A 27,774-nucleotide genomic window follows, 5' to 3' on the forward strand; every position below is an offset into this window, starting at 1 on the left:
GAAGTGATTTGGGAATATTATGATTAGTGTGAAGGTCACCGTGTTCACGCCGTGCTTCATTGTGGCATGTGGTAGTATGCATGCATTTACTGTAGCAGCACTGAACTGAGTGTATGCAGGGACATAGTCACGGTGTCTGCTCTAGGATATCAAACCATGTGGGTACACGTGTCTACCTGGCACAACCACTGCAACCGGGTCACAGCCGGGTCCGTTCAAGTGCGGCTTCTGCGTGTTGATCAGCCTATGATCAGGGAATTCTAAATATATTTAGGACACATTGATGTACGTTGTATTCCCAACCGGGTAACAGGTGACCCGGTGTTCTTTTTCCAAACGGGTTCAAGTACCCCCACCCCCACCACCACCAACCGGGTCTCTGACCCGGCTGACCCGACTCTGGAGCACCACACTGAGTCATTGGCACTGCATGTACCACTACTGGTGCCTATTGGTAGCCCATGGCGCCCATATGCTGTACGTACAGCTAGCATGGCATTGGCCGGATTTTTTGCCGGCGACTGTAGAACAATTTTCCTTTGTTTCTCCAAGTTCTGTTAGCACTAGGCTTAGTTGAATGTCCGGAGGGGCATATCCCGTGGTCCATTCAAGATGATTTTTTCAACTAGTTACACTTTCAAGCCTCGCCGTTCATGTACAGTAAACTTTGTGTATAACGACACTCAGCGCGGCATCAGAACAGTGTCCTTATTCGCGAAGTGTCCTAAGTTATACCCGAAGTCTCATTATATGCAAGGGCGTCGGAAGCGGTACGACTGGTACGGCCCGAGCCGTACCACTTTTGGCTCCAGGTGGTCCACGCGGAACGTCCAAATCCGGTGTAAAAAATGGGGGGCGTCGAGTTTGTACATGACCACGCGTGATCGTGAGCCACGATCCGTCACCGGTGCACCAGTCAGGTCACTGCACCGTGTAACGCGTGACTAGACTGTCGACTACGGAACTGCATGGCATGTATGCGTCATGACTCGTAGATCTATTTCAAGTAGTCGGTCTCTTTGTTATCCTTAATGACTTCGTACCTTTGGAGACCCTCTGAGAGGGGTATTTCGAGTGTTTTTTGAAAAAATTCACGGGGGAACTTTCCCCCGTACCCCCTCTGACTCTCGAGCCGTACCACTTTCTACCTCCTTCCGACGCCCCTGATATGTTAGATGGGTCTTTGCTCTGGGCATGGGAATTCTGTCGTTATTCGAGAATTCTCGTTACTGTAATAGCCGTTATCACTCTCTTAGTATAGACTCCCATTGATTTTCGCTTTACCTAAGCAGTCAAATATTCCTGCAGATTTCACTCCTTAGGGCTATATTGACTGCTTATATTTGACTGCTTATGGGTTGCGCAGTTGAACGGTGCCTAGTGCAGCATGGTCACTGCATGAGAAGGTGGTGGTGCAATGGTTGTGCAATCATAAAACCAGGATTCATGAGGTTATCCTTCTTCGAATTTGAAATACGGACTGTTTGTCGTGATAAATCTAATATTGACTTCGTACTTGGTCAGTATAGGAAATAAAAGACCTCGTAAAAGACCTCGGCTTTTATTTCCGATATTGACCTCGTACTCAGTCAATATTAGATACGCATTATAACGAGGCGCATATATAACGATTTCCCAAAACTGACTAGTTTACGTGTACCAAAGGTAACGATTCTCACTCAATGCTCAATAGGACAGTATATGTATCGATTTCTGTGTAACAATTTCTATTTTAACGACAGATTTCTCCTCGTTAACTCGTTAGAGTTAGCACTTCGTTATATATAATGGCTTTACAGTATATCTGCAGTCGTGATAAGCGAACTGAGCTGACTGTACTCTCTTTAGTCTGCACTGTGTCGTGGGTGAGTCTGGTAGCCATCTTTTGCCAAGTTAGAATCCACATTTTCTACTTTGCACCCTACGGAGTCAGTGATGCAGCTGTGTGTGTGGCAAGATTTGAAACCGAGACTTCTCACACGAATCATGTGATATGTGATATGTGATATATATGTGTGTGTGTGTGTGTGTGTGTGTGTGTGTGTGTGTGTGTGTGTGTGTGTGTGTGTGTGTGTGTGTGTGTGTGTGTGTGTGTGTGTGTGTTCTTGATGTCTAGAATGAAGTACGCGATATGAGCGCTGTTGCGGCGATTGCTGTCGGTGCTCGGGACATTGATGATGCTGCGGATACTCCGGTCACCATTACGTTTACTATATCTAGGGTGAGAATATAATTGTGCTGTGTCAATGTGTGTGTGTGTGTGTGTGTGTGTGTGTGTGCGGCCATTGGTTCTTGAGCCGTGGTGGCCTTGCCCGGCACAAGTGTGTGGCTCAGTCCCTAGCCGCAGTGGAGCCGTGTTGTGGCGCGCACTGTGCGTCCTGCAGCCGCTGCTTCCGTTCGGTCCAGGGCAGGAATAGACACCGCTGCTCAGGTTCTCCCCCTACCATACGTCAGTCTTGTGGTAGAAGTCGTAGGTGACCTGAATCCTGGCGACCTCTCGCCGTGGTGCGGCGTTCTCCTCTTCTCTCTCCGTTGCCTCTCCGGGGCCCACGTGACCCTTGTGGCAGTGGCTCGACAGGACAGGTGTGTGTGTGTGTGTATGTGCCAGCTAGTTCGGTTGGTGGGTACACGTATGCCTGATAGTGTTGGGTCTGTTGCCAACGGGCTCGGCTGCTTGAAGGTGTAATGTTGTACCTGCCACCTTTGTTGGTTCCAGGGTTCATATACTTTCTATTTGAAGTATACATACCTGTTAACCATGAACTGCTTCTGGCTAGATTAACTCTTGTGTAATCAATGGTGCTAGTGAAGCTTATATTAGATCCACTCTGATTTAGCCACCCACACTAGTAGCAAGTATTACCTTCACTGGGGGCAGGGGTTCTGCAGTTGGATCCCAGGACGGATACCCTGATGCCGTCAATCCTTTTTCTGCACCTTGTCCTCACCCACTTACTGAGGTGTGGTGAGCCCATAAGTGGGATCATTTTCAAGTCCACCCAGAGTTTTGGGGATTTCAGGGGGTGTCGGCCGTTGGGCGGTTCAATAGCCAATTGAGTCATCTTTCCAAGATTCCTTTTGAGTCTCTCTCCCCTCTCCCGGGGAGACCCACGTGACCAGTTTTGGCAGTGAGCAACAAGTACAATGTGTGTGTGTGTGTATCCAAGGGCGGCTGCATTTACATTTGCTTGCATGCATGTGTGTGTATATATTTTACTTTCTGCATTATGCTGCTGCACAGGATATCCGCAATGCTACCTGCGCATTTTGGGACATTGGCGCTAATGGTGAGTGACTTCCACTAACGGTTGCTTTGATTTACTAGGAATTACAGTGAGACCTGTCAAGGCGACCACTCCGATAAGCCGACCACCTGTCCCAGAGCACCACCTGTCCCAGAGGACCACCTGTCCCAGAGGATCACCTGTCCCAGAGGACCACCTGTCCCAGAGGACCACCTGGCCCAGAGGACCACCTGGCCCAGAGGACCACCTGGCCCAGAGGACCACCTGGCCCAGAGGACCACCTGTCCCAGAGGACCACCTGGCCCAGAGGACCACCTGGCCCAGAGGACCACCTGGCCCAGAGGACCACCTGTCCCAGAGGACCACCTGGCCCAGAGGACCACCTGTCCCAGAGGACCACCTGTCCCAGAGGACCACCTGTCCCAGAGGACCACCTGTCCCAGAGGACCACCTGTCCCAGAGGACCACCTGACCCAGAGGACCACCTGTCCCAGAGGACCATTTCAACTTACTATGACTATACTGTAGAGGGTGCCATCGCCAGTCATAATATTATGACCCTGGATAGGTGACCGCCAGAACATGACTACTACCTGTACATGGAGGACCACGCTGGTTGAAGGTCCCTTGGGCAATCGCTGTAGACCAGTTCTATTGTGCACAGATTAGCTCATAGATAGTACATGTATGTAGAAGTTGAGCTGCTTCCTCTGAAATGTGCTCTTATGCAAACCCGTTAATTAAACTCTACTCTTTTCACGGGGTTTTACGGCAGTCAAGTGGGGAGATGCAATGACTGGCCCCGGGGACACTTAAAGCAGGAGTGGATACGTCCTGCCAGCTTGCCCTCTGTCATTGGAACATGTGTGTGTGTGCATACTCGCAACGTGTGTCAGCAGGCATACGAATATTTGTCCTGGCTACTACTCATGTACCCTGGGATGTGTTAAGGATGCATTCTTGGTGTTGTTTCTACGGATATGGTGTGATGCACTTTGAATACACTGCCTCAAGCTCCTAATACAAAATATCAGATTGCTCCTCGCATGATACTAATTTGGAGAGAGGACATGACCTTACATCTTGAGTCCCGCTACGCTCTGCCAAATATGGCATGTACCTTTAGCTTTCTCTCTCTCTCTCTCTCTCTCTCTCTCTCTCTCTCTCTCTCGCTCTCTCTCTCTATCTATCTATCTCGCTCTCTCGCTCTCTATCTCTCTCTCTCTCTCTCTCTCTCTCTCTCTCTCTCTCTCTCTCTCTCTCTCGCTTGCGCTCTCTCTCACTCTCTGGCTCTCTATCTCTCTCTATCTCTCTCTCTCTCGCTCTCTCTCGCTCTCTCTCTCTCTCTCTCTCTCTCTCTCTCTCTCTCTCTCTCTCTCTCTCTATCTATCTATCTATCTATCTATCTTTCTATCTATTTATCTATCTCTCTCTCTCTCTCACACACACACACACACACACACACACACACACACGTTCTGCTTGCAGATGGTCTGGGTGGCTGGAGTAGCCGTGGCTGTTATCTGATGTCAATAAGCAACAGCAGTAATACTAGCGCTGGAGGTGGTGTCAATGTTAGCTGCCAATGTGAACATCTCACACACTTTGCCATTCTCTTTGTAAGTACACTCAAACCTCGCATAACCGCACACATCCGTTGTCCACGAAAATATCCGGTTAGGCAAGGGAACCGGATAATCGAACACACATACTGTATGTATGCATGGCATATGCTGTAAATCGGTAACCAACGATTTTCTTCCGGATGGCGAGGGATCCGGATAAAAGAGGACCGGGTAAGCACAGTCATATGGTAAAAAAAGGAGAAGGACAAAATTTTACGAGTTATGACTAACTGTCCACCAACGTAACCAGATCACATACGGTCCCCGAGAGCGACAAAATGGCACAAAACTGACAAGGAGTACTGAGACATTCCACGACCTGACACCTAGCTCCAACACTTCTCCAAGGCGCAAACCAACAACCTTCCAACTTGGAAGGCTCGGGTTCGGAAAGGTCCAAGAGGGGAAAATCTGTTTTCACCCTTATTAAATTGGCTCATCATCCGAGTCATATGTGTGTATGGAAAAATAACATTTGATGCAGATGACAATCAAGCGTCACTGACCACCTGCTCAATGCATTGCTGGTCCCACATAAACGTCGATCCAGGGCAACCATTTGCCGTGTGCGTGTTGAGCGACCATGATGTATTGTACGGAGGCTGCCTGTCAACCTGGTGTATACTGTATCCTGTACACTGTATACTAGAGAGGCATGCAGCGCTGCCGTTGGAGTCGGTTCAGCTGGAGGGGGGGGGGGGGGTCGGGGTGTCCCCTCGTGAAAATTTTGAAATTAGAGTACGAAATCCTGCATTCGGGGCACTTTTGGCAAAAGTTGAACCGGCTGCTACTCCCCTGCTTCTGCGAGCAAGTCTCTGTGACATCTAGAACTGAAACTATGTTCATGTGTGTACCTGTGTGTGTGTGTGTGTGTCCCATATGGTGCAGTGGTATGTGCAGCGATTTCCAATCGATAGATTGCGGGTTCGATTCCCGACGATTATGGTCACACACGTCTTTCTTCTCTTTCTCAGACTCTTCCTGACTTTTCTTTCATTCTCCTGGGTGGTTACCAACAGCCAGTGCATGCCGGAGTATGTGGTGTGATGTGTGTGCGGGGAAAAAAAAAAATGAAAAAGACCAAAAATAGGGATTCACTGGCCAGAAAATGTCACTCCAAATAGCTGTATGGTGTAGACCAGGCTGAATAGTGACGGTCACGGTGGGTGGGTGTGGGGGGGGGGGGGGGTTCCATACCTGTTAATTAACCATGGACCTTCTGGCTAAATTAACTCTTGTGTAATCAATGGTGCTAGTGAAGCTTATATCAGATCCACTCTGATTTAGTCGCCCGCACTAGTACCAAGTATTGCCTTCACTGGGGGCAGGGGTAGCTGCAGTTAGATTCCGGGACGGATACCCTGATGCCGTCAATCCTTTTTCTGCACCACTTACTGAAGTATGGTGAGCCCACAAGTGGGATTATTTCCAGGCCCCCCTGGTTAGGGGATTTCAGGGGGTGTCGGCTGTTGGGCAGTTCAATGGCCAATTGGGTCACCTTTCCAAGATTCCTTTTGAGTCTCTCTCCCCTCTCCCGAGGAGACCCACGTGACCAGTTATGGCAGTGAGCAACAAGTACAAGTACCGTAAAAGTCCGTAAATAAGTACGTATTTACTTTCGAATTTAGTGACCACACCCGTACTAACTTTCGGGCGGGTACTGACTTTCGGGCACGAACTAACTTTCGGACCTGACTTGTGTGTAGTGGAGAAGTCATTTTCATGTCAATGTACGGGAGTACATGCTACGTGCTGCATGTGCGCACCGTACCGGTACTTATTTCGGGCAGTATGTTTATCGGGCTTGACTTGACTTCAACAGACAGAACCAAAAGAGTGAAGGGGGTATTTCTTTCGGGCAGGTACTTATTTACGGACTTTTACGGTATCCTATGTTGCGTGTCTATGTGTCTATGTGTATATGTGTCTATGTGTCTATGTGTCTATGTGTATATGTATCAGGGGCGTACGAAGCAGATTTCCAATGGTCCGGCGGATTTCTAGCTCGTACAGGTTGCGATTTTTTTTAATTTTCAACTCCGCCCAGTATGACTACTACTACAGTATTCACTTCGTCTTGGGGGGGGGGGGGGGGGGGGGGGTTAGGCGTGGGGAAGTTGCCATACAGGGGTGGCGAGCCCGCTTTTCAACACCGGGAAAACAGGTACAGCTCGCTCGACTCTGTCTCTACTGAGTGAAGAGGGCGATTTTACTTGTAAAAGGATTGATATGAACAAATGCTGTGGTATCATGGGAGACTTGAGGTTATACTACAAGTATACTCCTGAAGTGCATGCAGAAGCAAGTATTTGAATTGACATTTTTTTTATGGATTCCCCAAAGGCCGAGGCCTAAGTCGAGGGGGTCTCCGTTCATGGCTTACTGGGAATATATCTGCAAAATTATAACATTATACATTGACAGTAAAACTGTCCGAATTGAGAGAGCTGACGCTCACTTCCACGTTCAAATTCCCGTGCGGCACTCTTCAGGCACTAGCCGCCCAGCAGTTTCTTGTGGGCATTCAGGAACATCAGGTGATTGAGCCTTTCCTCGCGGGTTGTACTGCATAAGTACGACTTGACCCTCCGCATGGTTGAAAACAAGCGTGCTGCCTTTTTTTCTTTTTCTTTTTTGGCGAAACATTGGTCCGGCGGCCGCCGGACCTGCCGGACCTGTTCCTACGCCCCTGTGTATGTACGGGTGTGTACATGTGTGTGTGGGTATGTACCTGTAATATTGGGTTGTGTTATCTACTTGTTCAGTCCAGCACAGCTGCCACTTCCAACACCCAACCTCTGGAGATCATCACATACATAGGTGCTGGCATAAACGCTGTCATCCTCATTTTCCTTATCGTCACCATTGTAGCATTCAGGTACGTGCAACTTTTGTGTGTGTGTGTGTGTGTGTGTGTGTATGTGTTTGTGTGTGTGTTTGTGTGTGTGTGTGTGTGTGTGTGTGTGTGTGTGTGTGTGTGTGTGTGTGTGTGTGTGTGTGTGTGTGTGTGCGTGCATGGGTGTGTGTGTGTGTGTGTGTGTGTGTGTGTGTGTGTGTGTGTGTGTGTGTGTGTGTGTGCGTGCATGTGTGCGTGCATGTGTGATGAGTTTGACCTCTTTGTTTCCAAAGTTCACAAAGGCAGAGAACAAGTCTCGCCAACATGAATGGAACCAACCGGTCATTCTATATGGGCAAAATGTCCACCGTATGCCGACACGTCACATCTGGAGTACAAAGAGGCTGCACTGCAAACAATTCACAGGTTTTACGATGACACCTGCGCCGCAGCCGATGCTGCCACTTCCACCATCATCACCATGGTAATGGTGGTTGTTATTGCGATGGTGTGGATAAGGAGACTGAACCCAAGTTACCAGTACATTAAAGCCGCAAAAGGAAATTTGGTGTAATGTAAATCTTATCTTTAACCCTTTCACCACTGTCGACGTATATATACGTCATGACGTGTGCACCTGCCCCACTGACGACGTATATATACGTCCTCAGTGTACGTCGCGTTTGTACTGATGCCTCAACATCAGTGGGGCCTGGAACTGTTCCTCAGTGGGCTGAAGGACCTGACCGACGTGTACGCAGCGTATGTGGCCAGTCTGCACAGCAGAACAGCCGCGAGCATTGAGTTTGAAGTGCGCATTTTGGCATATCGTTCAAATAAATTGTTTTGCTGAAAGTTCGTTTTCGTTATCTTGCCCTGCTGTTTCTCGGCAAGGTAAGTAGCTCAACTACTCTGTGTCGATGGAAGGAGTCCTGTGAAGCAGTGTGAGGCGGGTAATGACTCTGAGGATGATTCTGGAGACAGCGAAATTGTGTCGGAGTCGTTTTCTGAGGATTACGAATTTGCTGCTATTCAAAAGATCGCAGCTGACTCGGACGCAGGGGATGCTGGAGACCAAAGAGATTTGGAAAGCGATGCTGAAGTCTCTGACACCTAGGCATGGTGTTCTGAGTAGGAGCTGTCTGTCGTGAGCCCGTTTGCTGAAGTTCCTCAAGTAAACTGCGATCAAATTTGAAGGTCAGATTTTTGAAAATATTTGAATTTGAAGTCAAGTGTACTGGTCAGACATGCATGCAGATCACAATAGAGATGTGCATACATGTAAGTATTGTATGTTGAGTACAGAGCCAGGCACCTACAGGATGGAGATTGTTATCTAATATGAATCCAGAATAATCCAGAATAGTCAACAATTGTGCAATTTTGAACCACTATCAGAAATTGCGCAGCCGATTGTTTCTTGAATTTTCATGCGTATGTACACCGGTACGCAGTATGCACTCGGCTGTTTAGGAAATGCTTCAAACTATTTTCATAGCTGGATTGTCTTGCCAATGAGTGTCTAAATCAGAGAATGAGCAGTATTGCATTCTCCATCAATATGACTTTACCTGCGCCGTGTACGTACGTACATACGCGTGCGGCCAGAGATGAATCACCCTGGGATGCGCCGAGCACAGTGAGTCAACCGCTGCCACTGCACCGGCTGCTATTATAGCTGATGCAGTTGCTGTGGTTGCTACTCCAGTCACTCGGCATCCTCACTGTCCATCATATGGTTTTGTCTTGAAGTAGGTAGGGCTGCTGGAGGATTCAAACTTTACGAGGCGCCCAAGAAAAAAAAGACCCATTCTGGATCGCGCAGTCGCATATGATGCAAGCGCCGTATAAAACGAGTCGCTGTACTCTAGTCTAGGTTGCCGTGGAACACCAGGATCATATCAAGCATGTTATATGACATTTCTCCATTCTGAAGTCAACACTGACCAGTTATAGCACTGCTTGCCATTGCTTGTCTGATCTTTGTCGTCAATTGCCTAAATTGAATGAATTTTGAGGAAAAATCGCCAAAAGTCGCATATCTAAATATGGTGTTATGAGTCTCGTACAATGAAATCCTGCAAAATTTCTTCGGATTCACAGTGCATATGTCCATACCCAACATCTCCAATCAATTTTGGACCAGAATATGCATTCTCAAAAATTGCCATTTTTGGCCCAGTGGGAGGTGATTTTCCAGTCAGGGCTGAAAGGGTTAATAATGAACTCGGATGGAGAGCCAAGGATTATTTATAGAAAGTAAAAAGGACCGATGAACTACAGTACCGTTGGTCAGTGTCGTGCAATGTTATCGCATGAGCTGATTGTTTAGTAACTGGTGGTGTTCGTGGACATTATAGCGTAACTTGTAGTTCCCCGGTCCTTTTTACTTCTTTTTTTTAAATAATTATTTGAATCGCAGTGAAGAGAACGTTTTTTGGATTTGGAGTTGAGAAGTGAAGTTTCATAAGTTCGTAAGGCCGCATCGAAAAAAAGTTTTGCGTTTTGGGTAACATGGCCAGAAAAATACTGGACGATCGGCTTTCCTTTTTTTGCTGATACATGTATATGTTATGCATGCCAGATCTGCTATGCACATCTATCTGCTTAGAATCAACTCGTAAAAACTCCAAGTCAATAGAGAGGTTTTGCATTCCGAATTTCGGAATGATTTTCGACTGTGCTTTTCCGAAAAAGCGCGTTCCGAAAAACGGTATTTTCAGTGTTTTGCATTCCGAAAATCTGATTCGACTTCGTTTCCAAGGGCTGCCATGCAAAACAAAATGGAGAGCGTCGAAGGGGTTGAGCAGGATCAAATCCATGCGCGCAGGTCAAACTGAATTTGGGTGCGGTTCGAAGACGAGGACGGACTGATATGATGGTGGACCAAGTGATCCAACAGCTGAAGACGAGGTTGGCGAACTACTGTCTTGTACTGTTAGTAGGCTCCAGGGCAAAGGAAGATAGTGTGATGAAGTGTGAGAAGATTAGTCAACATGGCGAGATCAGCAAAACCAGCAAAAATCAAAACTACATACGTGGAAATTTTTTCAAATAATCGAGAGCAGCAGAAAGCAAAAATACAAACATGAAAAATACACTTTTTTGTATTCAAATATGCACTCCCAAACATGAAAGAGCCGAAAATCCATTTTCGGAAAACCATGCACTTTCGCCACCACACTTCCGAAAGTTCGACTACTTTTTCGACTGCTGCCGCCACATTCCGAAAATAATTCCGAAATTCGGAATGCAAAACCTCTCTAATCTCCCATTGACACAATCCTCGTTTATTCAACATAATCATATCCTATCCAATAAAAACAGTTCATAAAAACGGCTTTTTAGGATCGGACCCAGTCCGCATAACCAAGAGAGCTAGCTCCCTTGGCTGCTGTTGGAATATGCAAGAATGGGCCTTCCAGATAAGGTCTTATTATTATTATTATTATACGCATTCCCGCGGCAGCGTCAACCAAGCAGTTATGCTTGATCCACACGTTCGCTTATGCTGGACATTGAAACAAAGCAGATGTAGACAGCTCCTAGAGAATGGGGCTCTACAAAACCAATGATCGAAGTTAGTCCTTCAGTAACATGGAGCGTCATAAAATTGGTCTCATTGGAAAAATGTCATCACTATTGTCTCCTCATGTAGCATCATGGTCAATGGGTGGCCAGATAATTATACGTATGAGGTTGAGTTGCCAGATAATTATTAAAAGATTCAAATAGTAATATTATTATAGGATGGTTGTTATGAGTTTATAAGGGTGCCATGGCTGTTTCTACTCGTGACGAGGGTGTGCACAAACACTCTTCACCAGCGCGTTCCATGCTGGACGGTCCACAGCAATCCGCTCCAGACGGCGCAAGTCCTCAACACTCCGCAGGTGCCCATTGTTCGACTGGGACAGATCGGTGTGGAGCTTTATTGGTAGTGTCACTCTCGGCCTCCCGCGGTACCTCCCCTCGGGTGCCTGAAAGTATTGCTCCATGCTCAATCGTGCTGGCGTGTCCTTACCCAGGCGAAGCACATGCCCGAATAGACTCCAGCGTGAATTTCGGATCAAGTCCGACACCGGCTCCACTCCACATCGGGCATACAACGCCAAATTACTAATCTTTTGTGGCCATGTGATGCCGAGAAGTGACCTGAGTTGCCTTCTATGGAAAGCGTCCAGGGAGCGTTCGCTAGCAACCGTCAGGCCCCAGGTGCCTGAATTATAGAGAAGTATCGGCATGATAAAGGCGCAGTACAACCTCATACGCAGAGGCTCTCGGATCAGTCCTCGGCGCTTCCAAAGAGACCACATGGATCGGAAGGCAGCCTCGGCCAATTGCCTGCGACGTGTCACATCCTCAATGTCGCCCAGGAGTGAGCCCAGCTTTCGGGATGTCCTCCAGCGCTCGTCAATTCTGTCTACAGATCGACCCAGCTCTGTCCACTCAGTTTTGGTGTTGTTGACTCTCAGGGCCCACTGCCCGAGAGTGTGGTCTATGACCGGTTCGAGCTCTGTGAGCCATTGACGACTAAGGCTTATGAAATCAGTGTCATCTGCGTAGACAAGCTCAAATGGAATGTTGATGCTTTGATCCATTGGCGGTCTGTTTCGTGCCACCTGGGTGCTCCTCAGATCTCTCAGTGCTGCCTCTAAGTATATAACAAACAACACCGGGGAGAGAGAATCACCCTGCGGGGTGCCAATTGTAGTTTCAAGGGACTCTGATACTGCCCTGCCGATGCGTACCTGCAGAGTTGTGTTGGTCAACAGCACTCTAACCAGCCGAACATCATCCTCCGTCAGGAAAGACTCGAGAACTGTCAACAGTTTGTCACGATGTATACAGTCGAATGCTTTGGACATGTCGATTCCAAGAATGGTCATTTCCCGCCGATAATGCTGACATGTTGCTGCAAACCATCTGTGGCTCCAAACAAGGTCCGCTGTAGATCGGCCTGCTCTGAAACCACTCTGCGTCGGAGACAAGTACTCACCGACTTTCGACGATATTCTTCGCAATGTAATAATGGAGAGCGTTTTGCGTAATGATGTAAGGAGGACAATAGGGCGCAGATTTCCAGGTGGTCCAACCGTCTTTCCTGGTTTCTGCAACGGTACCAGTGTGCCACATCCCAGGTCAAGGTGCTGGTGAGTTGTAAACATGCTGTTGAACAGACAGGCAATGTGAGGTGCTAGGTTTTCTCTTCCATATTTCAAGAGTTCGCCTGGGACTCCATCTGGGCCAGGGGACCTTCCATTATTCAGTTTTTTCAGTGCGTTGGAGACCTCAGCAGATGAGATTTGTCTTTGGAGGCTTCTTGGGCGACCGGTGAATGGCTCGACGCCTGCATCCACATTCCCACGAAACTGGTCATGGAAGTGGCTCCGGACCGCAGATGCCGCCTCCTGGTCATCGGCTATGAAGTGACCCTTCTGGTCATGTACAATGGGCTTTCGGCTTGGCTTTCTGGTCATCAGCTGGACTGCTTTGAACATCCGTGCTCCATTCTTCAACCTCTCGACTTCCGCTGCACTCTCTTGCATAATTTTCTCTGCATTGTCTCGGCATTTTGTTCTTATAGCGTGAAGGATTCTGTTTCGTTTCGTCTTGAGAGATGCTTTGGTGTCAGGGTTGTTAGTGCTAGGTCTAACATGGAGAAGTGGCTATAGTTATGAAATGAGCACCGGTAACCATGGAGACAGACCACACTCTCATCATAGATACTGGTTATAAATACCGGTAGACCGAATAAGGAAAATGATCTGATAGCCTATGAAGAGTAAAAGAAATTGAACAAATGACAACAAATACTCGTCCAGCACACGAGTTGTCATAGCAACACAAATAACAGCTGTCCACTAATTTTGTTGTTGGAGATTGAGTAGGAGTTTTTACTGGTTGGTTCTAAATACAATAAATGCTCCGGCCTTGGGTTTATGACCAATAAAAACTAATTATAAAAACCTCGGGGGACCTCGGTTTTTATACCGTACTGGCATTATATGGTCGCAGTGAGGCCATGAAGCGTTACATTGGCACATGTTTACCGCACGCAGGGCGTTACATGCAAAGTCGCACAGGAGCCGTTACACAGGTTTCTATATTGCCGCAGTCCTTTTTTTGCTATTGCAGGACTTCCTGCTGCGTCCAGTTTTGAACTTTTCACCACGCGGTACACGTGCTTTCACAGTTTTCAGCCTTTTTTGCAATGAAAAGATCGCCGCACCCCGCCGGAAGCGCGTTATGAACGCAACGAAAATTTGTCGCACTAGCCTGGTCGCGCGTTACGCGGCAACATATATTGCCAGTACGGTAATAGTTTTTATTGGTCATAAACCCTCGGCCTCCTCATTTATTGTATACATAGTACACAGCTCAGATACAAAATGTGTGGTCGATATTATTATTATTATTATTATTATTATTATAAAAGCAGGAATACCATGTTGTGTACATAGCCTTCTCACTCAACAAGACAACGGCTCAATCAGACCGCCAGGGCCAGTCAAACTAGTCCTGCTCAGACACAGAACAGAGCAGAGCTCCGAGACGTTGCGCATCAACACATCGTTGGGCGATCGTCGCGGGCCAGGAACTACAGCTTCCTGTTGCTCCAACGGGAAGAAAACGAATGGGCGTCCGAACTCCAAATGAGGTCCAACATTGTCACTCTTGTCAGCACCGTTGCAGCTTGACCCGGGTTTCCGAAGCAAACATTGCTTTGAAGCAAGTGACGCCTTCTGGACGAAGAGTTTCTAACAATCCTCCGTGACTCGTGCAGCTGTTGACGACGGTCCGGCCGCCGTCAACTATGTGACGGAAATTGCAGGCAGAATCGTGGCTGCTAAAGTTTCTGAACTAAAACATATCAGTGTCAAAAACGTTACACTTGGCAACTACAACCACCCTGCAACGAATCCGACTCGATCGAGTTAACTCGAAACAAAGGACCGATTTGTCTAGTCAGAGCCAGGAAGGAAGAGCCTTGGGCCTGGCACATTGCAAACTGCGAGCAGGTACATAGTACATATGTATGATGCACATACCTGTATGCATGAATGCATACACAACAAAAAGAAATCGGTCGACGCTGAAAACATCGGTCAGTCGGGTTACCCGAAACAAAGGACTTTTTCGGTGCGGCCTAAGGAACAAAGTCTGAGGGAAATGTTGAACGGTCTCTTGTGGAATGACAGCTACACCACAGCTCAGTGGTTAGAGCATCGCTGGCTACAAGCAAAGGTCCCTGGTTGAAGTCCTGGTGGTGACAGTCAGACTTTTCCCATCTGCATCTTTCCTTCAAACATCAGAAACACTCTGCATATACGCAGTAAATATTTGGTGTTGTGATGTTGTCTTGTTGCTTTCTCACATACGCTGTGTCGTTGTTTGCTTGTGGTGTGCAGGAAGTTACGACGGGAGATTCGCCTGCGCCTTCTCATTCAGCTGTTCCTCTGCTACGTCATCATGGCAACCATACTCATGCTCTTGCCACTGGCAAACGACACGCGTGATTCGTGCATCGCCGCGTCGGTATTGCTTCACTTCTTTGTCATGGCCGCACTGGCCTGGTCCAGTGTAGAAGCGTTTCATCTCTATCGTACGTTGATCACTGTCTTCGCCAAGGAGGTCCGCTTCTACTTTGCAAAGTGCTGCATCGCTGGCTGGGGTGAGTGCCGTGGTGGTGGTGATTAAGAGTTATGCGATGTGTGTGTGTGTATGTGTGTGTGTGTGTGTGTGTGTGTGTGTGTGTGGTTGGGGGGGGGGGGTGCGTCCGTACATGTGTGTGTGTGTGTCTAGCTGTGTGTGTGTGTGTGTGTCTAGCTGTGTGTGTGTGTGTGTGTGTGTGTGTGTACGTGTGTGTACGTGTGTGTGTATGTGTGTGTGGGTACATGTGTCTGTGTGTGTGTGTACATGTGCATACATGCACGTGTGTGTGTGTGTGTGCGTGCGTGCGTGCGTGTGTGTGTGTGGATTCATATACTTTCTATTTGAAGTATACATACCTGTTAACCATGGACTGCTTCTGGCTAGATTAACTCTTGTGTAATCAATGGTGCTACAGTGCATTTCAAAACTATAGACGCGTAGGGTTTTTGAAATATTTCAAATTTGGCTGGAACTTTTTGAGAATAGTTTTCTGAATATTGCTCAGGATCGCTCCACAATTACTCTCATTATAGTTTCAAAAGAATTGGATAACAGACGCCCAATTTGGAAAAATTTATGCACAAAGTGATCACAGATTTTATGTGGTATAGTAGGCACTTCAGTCACGTGACAGGACCTGTCAAAATTTGCTAAGGTGAGAGTGCGTACTTGCGTGGCACCAGTCAAGTGCATGCGCAAAACTGTACAGGTACGCGCTATGCTTCGTTGTACGGGCTGATAGTTGGGCGCATCGTGTTGCTCTGACGTTCAGCTTTCAGTAGATCCCGCATACGTCATAGTGCGTACATTTTTGCGAGTTGTAGATCACGTACACTACCAGCAAAGAGTTTTTTCACAAAGAACTGTTGTTTGCTCGCGTTTGAAACGCTGCTTATCGTCTTCAGCGTCGTCTTTCCATTCGGAAACAGTAGAGTTCTTGTTTGCCAGGGCTTGCGCATCGCTGCGCAAGGAGACATTATGTACGTAGGCACTGAGAAGTATGCGCTTTAGGCGGAGGAGAACGACGATGCGTCGTCCTACCTGGGCGAATTCTCAAAGCGTACTGAAAGCCAAGTTTTGACACGGTTGCGCTGAAAGGCCTACTGATGTTTACGAACAATCAAAAGGCACAGTGGCTGCTGGAGAAACCCTCTGATGAGGGGATGCTTTGATATACGCAGCCAGGCACGCTTCACCAAAATTTCAAAGCTCACCAGGCAATTCATGACTGCTGCATGGAGCAGTTGAAGGAGAGGGAGGCAGATATCACACCAGGGAAAGAAGCTACCAACAGAGGTCCTGAGGAACTTCTTGCCAACTTGGAATCACTTGAGATGGCATGACTGTGGGCATGAATGTCCTGTGCAGTAATTCGCGCGCGCGCGCACTTTCCCTCCACGTTGCGGTGTACGGCGTACAACGAGGAAGTTCTCTGTTGTTTTTGTGCCAGAAGAATGTCTTTATAGCTCTTACGCTTTAGTACCCGCAGGAGCCTGCCAGTATGTCGTTATCAGTTCATTTCACAGCAAACTGAAGCTGTTACTATGAGTTACTATGGCGTTGCTATGGGTTGCTATGGAGTTGCTATAGTGATTGCGGTCACAATTGTCGTATTCTTGCCTATTCTGAACTTTGATCTGTATTGTTTCGATCCATACAGGGTTGTTGGTGTAAGTGAGTGATGTGTGCTTGAAAAAAACACTCTGATGTTTTGTGACTATATCCACTGATGATACTTCGGAGATGCTGTTGGTGCCACAAATTGTATTGATTTCGCCTTATGCAACTGCCTATCTTCAACCCTTCATATCTGAGTGGTATCACTGTGGATTTCAATGAAATTTTCTGTGTGACCTTGTGATACCCACCACCATCGATTACCGATGATAAACCTGGAAAAAACGCGATTTCAAAAAATGGGGTGAAGTGCCTAGGTATAGATGCTGGCATAACGGTTTTTGCTTAGGTACGCGTCTATAGTTTTGAAATGGACTGTAGTGATGCTTAGATCAGGTCCACTCTGATTTAGCCACCCACACTAGTAGCAAGTATTACCTTCACTGGGGGCAGGGGTAACTGCAGTTGGATCCCAGGACGGATACCCTGATGCCGTCAATCCTTTTTCTGCACCTTGTCCTCACCCACTTACTGAGTGAGGTGTGGTGAGCCCATAAGTGGGATCATTTTCAAGTCCACCCAGAGTTTTGGGATTTCAGGGGGTGTCGGCCGTTGGGCGGTTCAATAGCCAGTTGAGTCATCTTTCCAAGATTCCTTTTGAGTCTCTCTCCCCTCTCCCGGGGAGACCCACGTGACCAGTTTTGGCAGTGAGCAACAAGTACAAGTGTGTGTGTGTGTGTGTGTGTGTGTGTGTGTGTGTGTGTGTGTGTGTGTGTGTGTGTGTGTGTGTGTGTGTGTGTATGTGTGTATGTGTGTGTGCGTGCGTGTTCTGAAGATGCAATGGCTCCCATACGACGTACTGTGTTGATCGCACACCTCACAAACCTGCTGGCATCTTGTCCATCACCACAGCTCAGAAAGTCAGTTGCTTTCGTCTTGCCCTTCCTTGTGTGTTGCTTGTGTTTGCATAGGTCTGCCAGCGCTTATAGTGTTCATCAATCTTGCTGTCGGTGAATTTAAACTCGATAACTACGTGAACGCAGATGACAGCGGAAACCTTCCATCGGACTACCGGTAAGTTAATAGAAAGGGGGGGGGGGGCTCATGCAGTAAATTTAATATTGAATTTTTCGGCAGCTATCCAATTTCGGCTATATTCGGCTGACCGAAAACGCCGAAATTGAAACGCTGGTGAAATGTTTCAAATCGGCTTTTGGTGATGTACAGGTATTAACCCCGTGCTGAAAATGAATCGCTGGCGAAGTGTCGAAAAATTAAATTTTAAGAACTCAGATGGTGAGCCAAGGAAAAAGAATTGTAACATGAAAAAATGCGGGCACAAGTTATGCGATCGAGTCCACCGACGACTGTGCACGTCTGACTTCAAAATCTGGTTTAGTTGGTGGACTCGATCGCGCAACTTGGGCTCACATGTTACCATCTTACAATTAAATTTTAATCGTGAAATGCCGAAATTTGGTACATTTACAGTACTGTGCCAAACAGCGGTACTTCGTCACAGCCAGCCTGCAGTCATGACAACGCTGACTTTGGGATCCACTCGGATCCCGTGTTTGTATGAATCCATGCATGTTTAGGTTTCTGCCGTTCATAGCAGGGTGATACAGTCAACTGCGCTAATAACGACTGCGGATATAATGACAATTTGCGAATAACGACAGAACTTCAATGCCCAGAGCAAAGTCCCATCTAACTGTAATATATATATATATATTGAGACTTCGGGTATAAGGTCACTTCGCGAATAAGGACACTTTTCTGATGCCCCTGCCAAGTGTCGTTATACGCACAGTTGACTGTACATCCACCGTTGGTGACTGGACTGAGAGTACCTGCCAGGATACAGTGGTTTCACATCCTTGTCATGCAGCATGTCACTGCGCTTCTCTACATAGTGTACCGTAGTGACGCACGTTTAACCCTTTGAGGCCCATAGTACGGATATATCCGTACCAGTGTACAATGCATACTTTTCAAAGCGCAACCTGGCGTAACTCGGCTGTCCCTTGACCAAATCGGGCAATCGAAAGGGCTATCGACATTAGAATTGTCTCAGCTAACGGCTCGACAAAACCCGAAGGCAATCCGAGGTCGGGGAGCGGAGATACGAGACTCGAACTAAATTCGCTCAGCAGAGTCAACTCGAGCGAGTGCATTTTGAACTCGTTTTTAGGGGTTTTCCCTGACTCGCGGCCCACGCAGCTACAGATAGTTCACGTCATCGCAAAGGAATGTTTCTCAGCTCTCCAGTAAAAAAAATTGAGCGATCTCCGATGCAATTTGTTGAAATGGCAGAGAATTTGAGTTGGGCGCTCGCAATGCTGGCTTTGGAGCGCCGTATCGCGCTGCGGCGCTGGTTCTGTGGATCGAGTGATGGATTGCTGGCTATCGCTGTGTTCCTCTGGCCAAGAGCTTTCCAGAAAGCCCTAGATCACCAAAATCGGCCAAAGGACACCAAAGTTACGACCAGATAAGTAACTGGGCTCGCGTATGCAGTGCATTTCTTGAAATAATTGTGGGCCCCAAAGGGTTAAGCCCATGCGCTTGTAAGCGAGATTTTGCAATTGAATTTTTTTGAAGGTCAATTGGTCTCACAGAATATAACTTAGGCACATGCGCTTGCAATTGAGTTACCAGTATGGAATGTGGAAATTGCCCATTTAATCCTGTAAATTTGGTATCATGGTGGGGTCTGTGTGTCGCAGGATTAGGTTCACTTATTTATTTATTTTATTCCAAGGAATACATGGCTGGGGTAGCCAATGACCACTTTGCATAGCGATTGCACGGTTTTTATAGCCAACCACGGGTATTAGCCCATGCGACTATGTGTGAGGGTGCGGTTATGCCTGGATATAGGCACATGAGCTTTATGCGCGTCACGACGGATGCGTAGCATGTGGGTCAGTGGAACCAACATGGCCAACGTCATGTGACCCATACATGCAGGGATTGAGCGAGTGGAGTTGGAACCAACATGGCTGCCCTGTATGGTCATGTGATATATTTTGTTCCTTTGCTAAGGTGTTTCCTAACAACATTGCCTAACCGTAACCACTACTACTACCCGTTCATCCTGCCAATGTGCCTCTTCCTGGCCTTCAACGTTGCCGTGTTTGTGCGGCTGGTGTACGTGATCCGCAAGACGCAAACCAGCGACGGCAAAGGAATCAAGCACTGGCGGAGACAGGTAAGAGGAGTTTGGACTCTTGGTGCGTCCGGGTGCCGGGCCATGAAGTCGAGACCCCCGGTCGGCGGAGCTCCCTAAACCTCACAACCACTGCGTGTGTGCCTGTGAGTGTGTACGAATGACGTATGCATACATGTCATGAAGTAGAGTCACATTCATAGCTACAATCAAGAGTGGAAATATTACTACGCCAAACGGAACATGTGTACTTGACTAGCTGCTACTCATGTTTGGCATTTAAGTGGTCTTTGTAAAAGTACAAATACACGTGTTGTCTTGATGTTTCCCTCTACTTTACAAGAGCTGCAGACATATCTGTGGTGTTGTCTATACAGTCATATGACCAGACTCTCAGTCAAAGATGAACTTCAGTTAGAGAGTGTCATAACGGGCATACGGCTCTTTGTTACAGGTGCAGGAACCTACACTAACTTCTCCCGGGATTGGGTCAAAACTCGGTGTTGATGCACAGGACATCCGCGCTCCTTATCCCTCTCACTCGTTCCGTCTTCCGCTCCCTATCTCTCATTTTCCCCTACTCTTTATCTCTCTCCCTCTCTCTCTCTCTCTCTCTCTCTCTCTCTCTCCCTCTCTCTCTCTCTATCTCTCTCTCTCTCTCTCTCTCCCTCTCTCTCTCTCTACTTCTCTATCTATCCATCTCCTCTCAGCACCATCTCTTTCAGGACCGGCAAAAGCAGTTTTTGATTTGTCCGGCCATACCATAGGATTTCATACTTGGTGTGTGATCTAGTAGGTCACATGACCTGCTCGGCAGTAAGCACACCTTGGTAGCCAAACAGTTTGTCTGGCCATGGCCAGCGCCCTTGTCTTTCCCTCTCCCCCCCCCCCCCCCCCCCCATACCACTACATATAATATTCACCTGGTAGAATGTAAGTTCAAGACTGTTCTCACATCGCCCCCAAGCCGTACTCCTATTCTTGTGTTGTCACATGTACAGTTGCTGACGTCAATCAGCATTGCCACTCTAGTCGGTCTCAACTGGTTGCTGACTATCGGTCTGCTTGTCGACGCCGATGGCCATACAAACATTGTCAGTGTCTATATCTTCTCCATCGTCATGGTAAGAATGCCGGTTTTGTTGTGTTTGTTGTTGCTGCTGCTGCTGCTGCTGCTGTCATTGTCGTTGCTGTTGTTGTTTGTGTGTATTTAAGTTGTCACATTAATTAAACGGGAAGTGGGCGCAATAACAGACACGAATATCTTTTCTGATTTAGTCCCTCATCCGGCCATATTTGGCTTTCATTCATACGCATGCATCCAGACAGTCCAACCTCGTTGTCGTAGCAACTGATTTACTGTACAAGCTAGATCTCTGATCCCTGATCCCTCATCTCTGATCTCTGATCCCTGATCCCTGATCTCTGACCCATGATCCCTGATCCCTGATCCCTGGTCTCTGATCTCTGATCCCTGATCTCTGATCTCTGATCCCTGATCTCTGATCCCTGATCCCTGATCTCTGATCCCTGATCCCTGATCTCTGATCCCTGATCCCTGATCTCTGATCCCTGATCCCTGATCCCTGATCTCTGTTCCCTGATCTCTGATCCCTGATCCCTGATCCCTGATCTCTGATCCCTGATCCCTGATCCCAGATCCCTGATCTCTGATCCCTGATCCCTGATCCCTGATCCATGATCCCTGAGACTGATTTCGAGAGAAACCCGGGTCTGCGCGTGTCGATCTCACGCACTGAGTCCTGGCCGTGATGTTATTGACCACCGTCTCTCCGCCTCCCATCAAGTTGTTGCTTCCCCCAATGCTAATGTCTGTCTCCATCTTCGCCAAGTCTGTACTGTGAGTTCTGACGAAAGGATATTTACTATTAAATTTTGTGATGGTTGAATAGATGTTTGCAAGGAGGGGGGGTCTCTTTTGTAAAATGTGTACACAAATTGTTAGTCCAAACGAAGTGTTATTAGTGGTCGGATAATAGAGTAGTCTCGCATCTATTGTGTATTTTTCATGTCTTTTACTTTCTATGCTTGTTGATAATCTAGCCCGTTCGTTCTTCAGCGCCCAACAATACTGTATGTTAGACAAAGTTTAGTTTTAAATATCGGGAATATAGTGTACATTTGGAAAGGATTGGGAGAACTTCAAATTCAAGGGATCAGTCGGGGAAGTGAACTGCCTGAAAAGAGAAAAAACGCCAGACCCACCAGGACTCGAACCTGGGACCCTGCTTGTCATGAGCAATGCTCTAACCACTGAGCTATGGGACCAGGCTGAACCTAGAAGGCGCTGACAAGTTTTTCACTCCAAAGGCAGCTCACAACACGTGCCACACATACTGATGGCACTTGGGTCTTTTTCCCTCCCCCAAGGGACCCCTGGGGGAGGGAAAAAGACCCAAGTGCCATCAGTATGTGTGGCACGTGTTGTGAGCTGCCTTTGGAGTGAAAAACTTGTCAGCGCCTTCTAGGTTCAGCCTGGTCCCATAGCTCAGTGGTTAGAGCATTGCTCATGACAAGCAGGGTCCCAGGTTCGAGTCCTGGTGGGTCTGGCGGTTTTTTTCTCTTTTCAGGCAGTTCACTTCCCCGACTGATCCCTTGAATTTGAAGTTCTCCCAATCCTTTCCAAATTTAATCACTTTCTTTCACCTCTGGTAGTTTCCAGAAACTGACCGTGGTTGGTCCCCTGGGGGAGGGAAAAAGACCCAAGTGCCATCAGTATGTGTGGCACGTGTTGTGAGCTGCCTTTGGAGTGAAAAACTTGTCAGCGCCTTCTAGGTTCAGCCTGGTCTCATAGCTCAGTGGTTAGAGCATTGCTCATGACAAGCAGGGTCCCAGGTTCGAGTCCTGGTGGGTCTGGCGTTTTTTTCTCTTTTCAGGCAGTTCACTTCCCCGACTGATCCCTTGAATATAGTGTACTTTCGTATTAAAAAAATAAAAAAGTTCATAGGCAGTGTATGAAACCTGTGTCTCTTGTCTCTCTTGTCTCTATTGTCTCTCTTGTCTGTCAGGCGTTGTTCGGAGTGGTCATGTTCATCATCCACGTTCTGTTGAGAAAGGAGATCCGACAGGCATGGAGTCGACATCCTGTCTACACCGGCCTTAGAAGTCGACTCTCCACTGCTGGCTCTTTCCTCACACCGGCAACCTCCAAGGTACGCTCATGCTGTTGCTGCTTCTGCTGCTGCTGTTGCTGTTGCTGCTGCTCATGCTGTTGCTGCTGCTGCTGTTGCTGTTGCTGCTGCTCATGCTGCTCATGCTGTTGCTGCTCATGCTTCTGCTGCTGCTGCTGCTGCTGCTGCTGCTGCTGTCATCAATGCTACCTTTGTCCTTGCCGTATCAAATCTTTATTCTCACTCCGTTAAGAGATTATCGTTGTTCTTGATACGACGACAAGAACAACGATGATCTTTTTTTTGTTTTTGTTGTTGTCGGCGTCATTGGTGTCAAATTGCAGTTGTCGCCCTTGTCCTGCCTGTGTTGTACTTATATTTTGTATCTGTGCAACCAATCAGCAAAGCTGTCTTCTCTCAAGGAGACGACTTTGGTTGAGATGCAAATCTTAGATGCTGCACGCAGCTGCTCACAATCCATTCCGAAAAACACTTTGAGACTCAGGGGTCTGCTGCTAGTGAATGTCGTAAATAAATTGGCCATACGTGAGTTTGGGTCCACCGCTCTACGCAGTGTTCAACCTAGTGCGTGTCCAGATGTTGCGCAACCCGACTGCAAAAAAGTGTTTCCGTCACCGGTGACGCCTGCAACCCGAAATAGTCAAAGGAGGAAGTGTATTTTTCATTTTGAAGAGATTTTCGTCAAACATTGTGCCTAATATTATCATGGCTAACCCACTTTCATGAGCTATGGTTGAAACATCACGTTAACAACACAACATCCAGGCGTGTATCGGCACCTACTGTAAATCAACAAATATCCGGCGCATATTTATTTTCGGCTACTTTCGGCCTGGTTACCACGCAAAGTGGTCATTGGCTACCCCAGCCATGTATTGCTTGGAATAAAATAAAATAAATAAAATGTTTGGCCGAAAATTTGTTGCGGCCGAAAATTTGTTTTGCGAGGTTCAGTGTGAGGGTGTATACATGCGGCAGCAGTACAGGCCGAAAATTTGATGCGGCCGAAATGGGTTTTAGCCCTGGAAAGCCGAAATTTGAATGCGCCGAAAATTTGTCGACCTGCAGTATAGTCCATCCCTATTATTAAGATGACCTATGGCTCTAGTGAGCTCGTGTAATTGATGGTGTTTGGTGATAGTAACGTGCATTGTGCATTTGTACGCGTTTGTGCACGCCTACCGTATTCTCCGGAGTACAAACCGCACCCAGATTTTTGTCCCGACATACAGACATCTAACCCATTTACTACTAGTATTTTGATCATCGTAGCACAAGTCCTACCACCGACTTTGTTTGGATGAATCACTGGTGTTGAGTAAAGTGACACGGCTTATACCCCGGAACATACAGTATTAGTGCATGTGCGTAGTGTTCATGTGCACATAATAATTCGTGTGTGTGTGTGTGTGTGTGTGCGTCCGTGTGTGTGCACGTGTGTGTGTGTGTGTGTGCGTGTGTGTATGTTTGTGTGTGTGTGTGTGTGTGTGCACGTGTGTGTACGTGTGTGTGCACGTGTGCGTGTGTGTGTGTGTGTGTGTGTGTGTGTGCACGTGTGAGTGCATGTGTGTGTGTGTGCGTGTACGTGTGTGTGTGTATGTTTCCTACACAGGGCCGCGCCACCAGTACTTCCAGTAGCAACGGTGGTGCTAGCGGCAGCTCAAAGTCCGATGGAGACAAGTCGGGGGCAGACAGAAGCAGCGTCATCAACGCCAGCTCCCCTACGTCCGAGAAACCCAGCAAGGTCATGTGGATCGGCATGGACGAACGGGGCAACGCCAAAAGTCCCGACTCGACTACGGTGGCGGACAACGAAACCGACGACCACAAGCTCAACTACATGAACAGCGGCGCGAGACCTAGCGACGTCTCCAAGCCAGGTCTCCGTGGTAACAAGGAACCGCGGCGAGGCTCAGCACCGGGTGTTGTGGTTCGTGGTACGAGGTCACCACCCTCAACACTGCAAGTTCCCGGGGGCGACCGCGACAGTAGCAGCGGTGACGTTAGCCGTTTCTCTTCGACGGAGAAGCTAGTGTCCCCACACCGCTCCTCAACCAACATCCCGACGTAATAAACCCATTGCGCCATGACCTGAGTTGTACCACCAACCCCTCCCCCACACAGCCACTTGGGCATGGCTGTGTGGGGTGTTGAACAGCGCATTGCTGATCCCAGCGTACGCGCATGCATCACTCACACTTTCCGTAGGTGGCAATGCACGGTGGGTGTATGCATTGGGGACTGAACCACCTTGGGAAAGATTGATGCCAGCGTCTGCACTTGAGAGCCTTACGAGAACTTTGAGTAGCCAGCCATGCTACGTGTGAGCCACTGTGTAGCCTTGCGAGAACTTTGAGTAGCCAGCCATGCTAAGTGTGAGCCACTGTGTAGCTAGTTAGCAGAACAGCAGGTATCCTGCAGAGATGACATCACATAGGAAAATGCTCAGAGAGAGAGCGGCCATCCCTGCTACTGAGTACTATGACCTGTAGCAATCTATCTGGGCACTAAGCTCCGGTCAGTGCATCTATGCGGGTACCACATGAACCGTGACGTGTGCGATATGTGCCATGTTGCGGCTGCATGTCACATGTGGCGTACATTCGATTTATTCTCCAGCTCCTTCTTCATTATCATCACATGCATACGTACACTTTCTTCTTCTTTCAAACTCTCTCTCTCCGAGGCTCTCTATCTATCCAATCACCTATCTCTGTCTTTCTCTTCATATGTTCGTTGTAACCACGTGACCTCACGCACTTTCTCAGTTCTTCACCTTGATCAAATCAGCGTGCTGCATGTGCCGGCAAATGATACAACTATCACATGCCGCAATGATTTCTCTTCCGATACCGATGCTCTACTCGTCTGCATGAGGCCCTGAGATAAGCCTCGTCAGATAATGATCACAGTACCAGCGTGGTGCCGTTGTATGATTACTTCAGTGCGGTGTCATCACCAAGCCGACTTGAGTGCCGGTATAAACTAGGCATTGTTGTTGTTCCGACCCCGGACATGACGCCGTGGAGGACGGTTTCACCTAATAATCGGTTGTGTTTAACTTTGAGAATTGCCTTGCTGGCATAATTATGACATTTGAAGTTTTAATAACCACACCTAGTAACTGTCACCTGTCGCTAATGCCGCTGCAAAACGTTATTATGCCTTTGACACGAGTGATGATGATATATGTACTTCTTGCACTTTATACAATCCAGCAGCTTCATTGAATTGATGGTACTTTTACACGTAGTTTGTCAGTGATCACCGTGTTTGCAAGTTGTAACCTACCAGCTAGTACTGATAGGGTCACTGTCAATGACTTTCCCTCGAACCCTGGCGGCACCCTGTGGTATTCGGCATGATTTTTGTCATAATTATTATCATGGAGGCAACCCATTCCGCTTTCGCAATCCTTGTCGTGGCTTTCTGTTGCATTTTATGCTGTAAGCCCAGAAACGTTTGCGCCCGTTTTAGTTCGCGATTTGCGAGCACAGATAAATTTGTACCTGGAGATGTTCGCAATTGGAGTCAATTTCCTCGGTTTCTTTACTACAATTCTACATCTCGCGCCGGCTTACTTTCGCGATTTCACCGACCCATCGCGAAACCGCAAGGGATTCCCGGGACTACAAAGGTTTCTGGGCTTACAGTAGTCAACGTACACAAACCGCGGCATACACTGACACCATGCAATCAGCTGTGCTATCGGCCTGGCCCGAGAACAGTCCGCAGAACCTTCTTCAAGCTTCAAAGCCGCAGGGGCGATTTTTCAGATTTTAGTGTGTTGTAATTTTGTAAAGTGCTGCGGGAAGTACGGCACACTGAGCCGTGTGTATTCGGCGTTCAGTCATCCGGCATGCCGGTTATCCGACAGGCCGCTGCCCGTTACCTTACATTGAGTGGACTACAACCGGTCGGAAACGAAAAGAGTGCCAAAAGAAAGGTCATCATACGTACAGAACTGCTCAATGAAATCCAGTCGCGTCACTCAAGTGCACGCCGGGCGTTGCGCAGCCCTAGACCTGCGAACACTGGGCTGCGCTTGAAAGGGGCAAGGTGCAAACTAAGATTGACGCGACTGGATTTTCAGTGAGCAGGACTGTACGAGTACATCAAAGTACTGTACACGTCCATCATCATCACCATGGTTACACGATGTCATGTACATAATCGCGAAGGACTAAAGGGACCCTCACTTAATTTTTTGCCGACTACCCGCCAAAAAACACATTTCGACACGCGTGTGTGCTGCAGCTGGACGTCAGCCGCGTACGTGCACGACAAGACGTGTGAGCTGGCTGACAAGTGAGAGCCAGGGAGTCGTCAAGTACCGGCATTTGACGACTCCCGGCCTGGTGAGAGCATGCATGCATGTCCAGCTAGCTGGCGGGAAAGGGAACCTAAAATTGAATGTAGATCGATGGGTTGAATGTGAAATTGTGGATCTACATGAGGTTTGTTTTGATGTTCT

The 27,774-nt window shown here is 47.8% G+C and overlaps 1 protein-coding gene across 3 annotated transcripts in view; it reads left to right on the forward strand.

Moving 5' to 3' along the window:
* The window catches only part of LOC135824496 (uncharacterized), an 88,204-nt gene extending 61,484 nt beyond the window's left edge, over window positions 1-26,720 (forward strand). For all 3 annotated transcript variants that reach the window (XM_065337230.1, XM_065337231.1, XM_065337232.1), the window contains 10 exons: window positions 2,117-2,221; window positions 3,242-3,287; window positions 4,734-4,864; window positions 7,636-7,748; window positions 15,119-15,381; window positions 17,951-18,053; window positions 20,025-20,190; window positions 21,150-21,272; window positions 23,178-23,321; window positions 24,913-26,720. In XM_065337230.1, the coding sequence (XP_065193302.1) occupies window positions 2,117-2,221; window positions 3,242-3,287; window positions 4,734-4,864; window positions 7,636-7,748; window positions 15,119-15,381; window positions 17,951-18,053; window positions 20,025-20,190; window positions 21,150-21,272; window positions 23,178-23,321; window positions 24,913-25,371 (1,653 nt within the window). In that variant the 3' untranslated portion in view covers window positions 25,372-26,720. The remainder of the gene's footprint in view (window positions 1-2,116; window positions 2,222-3,241; window positions 3,288-4,733; window positions 4,865-7,635; window positions 7,749-15,118; window positions 15,382-17,950; window positions 18,054-20,024; window positions 20,191-21,149; window positions 21,273-23,177; window positions 23,322-24,912) is intronic.
* The last annotated feature ends 1,054 nt before the right edge of the window (window positions 26,721-27,774 follow it).

The sequence above is a fragment of the Sycon ciliatum genome, chromosome 9 (assembly GCF_964019385.1).
Source record: "Sycon ciliatum chromosome 9, ocSycCili1.1, whole genome shotgun sequence".
NCBI lineage: Eukaryota > Metazoa > Porifera > Calcarea > Leucosolenida > Sycettidae > Sycon > Sycon ciliatum.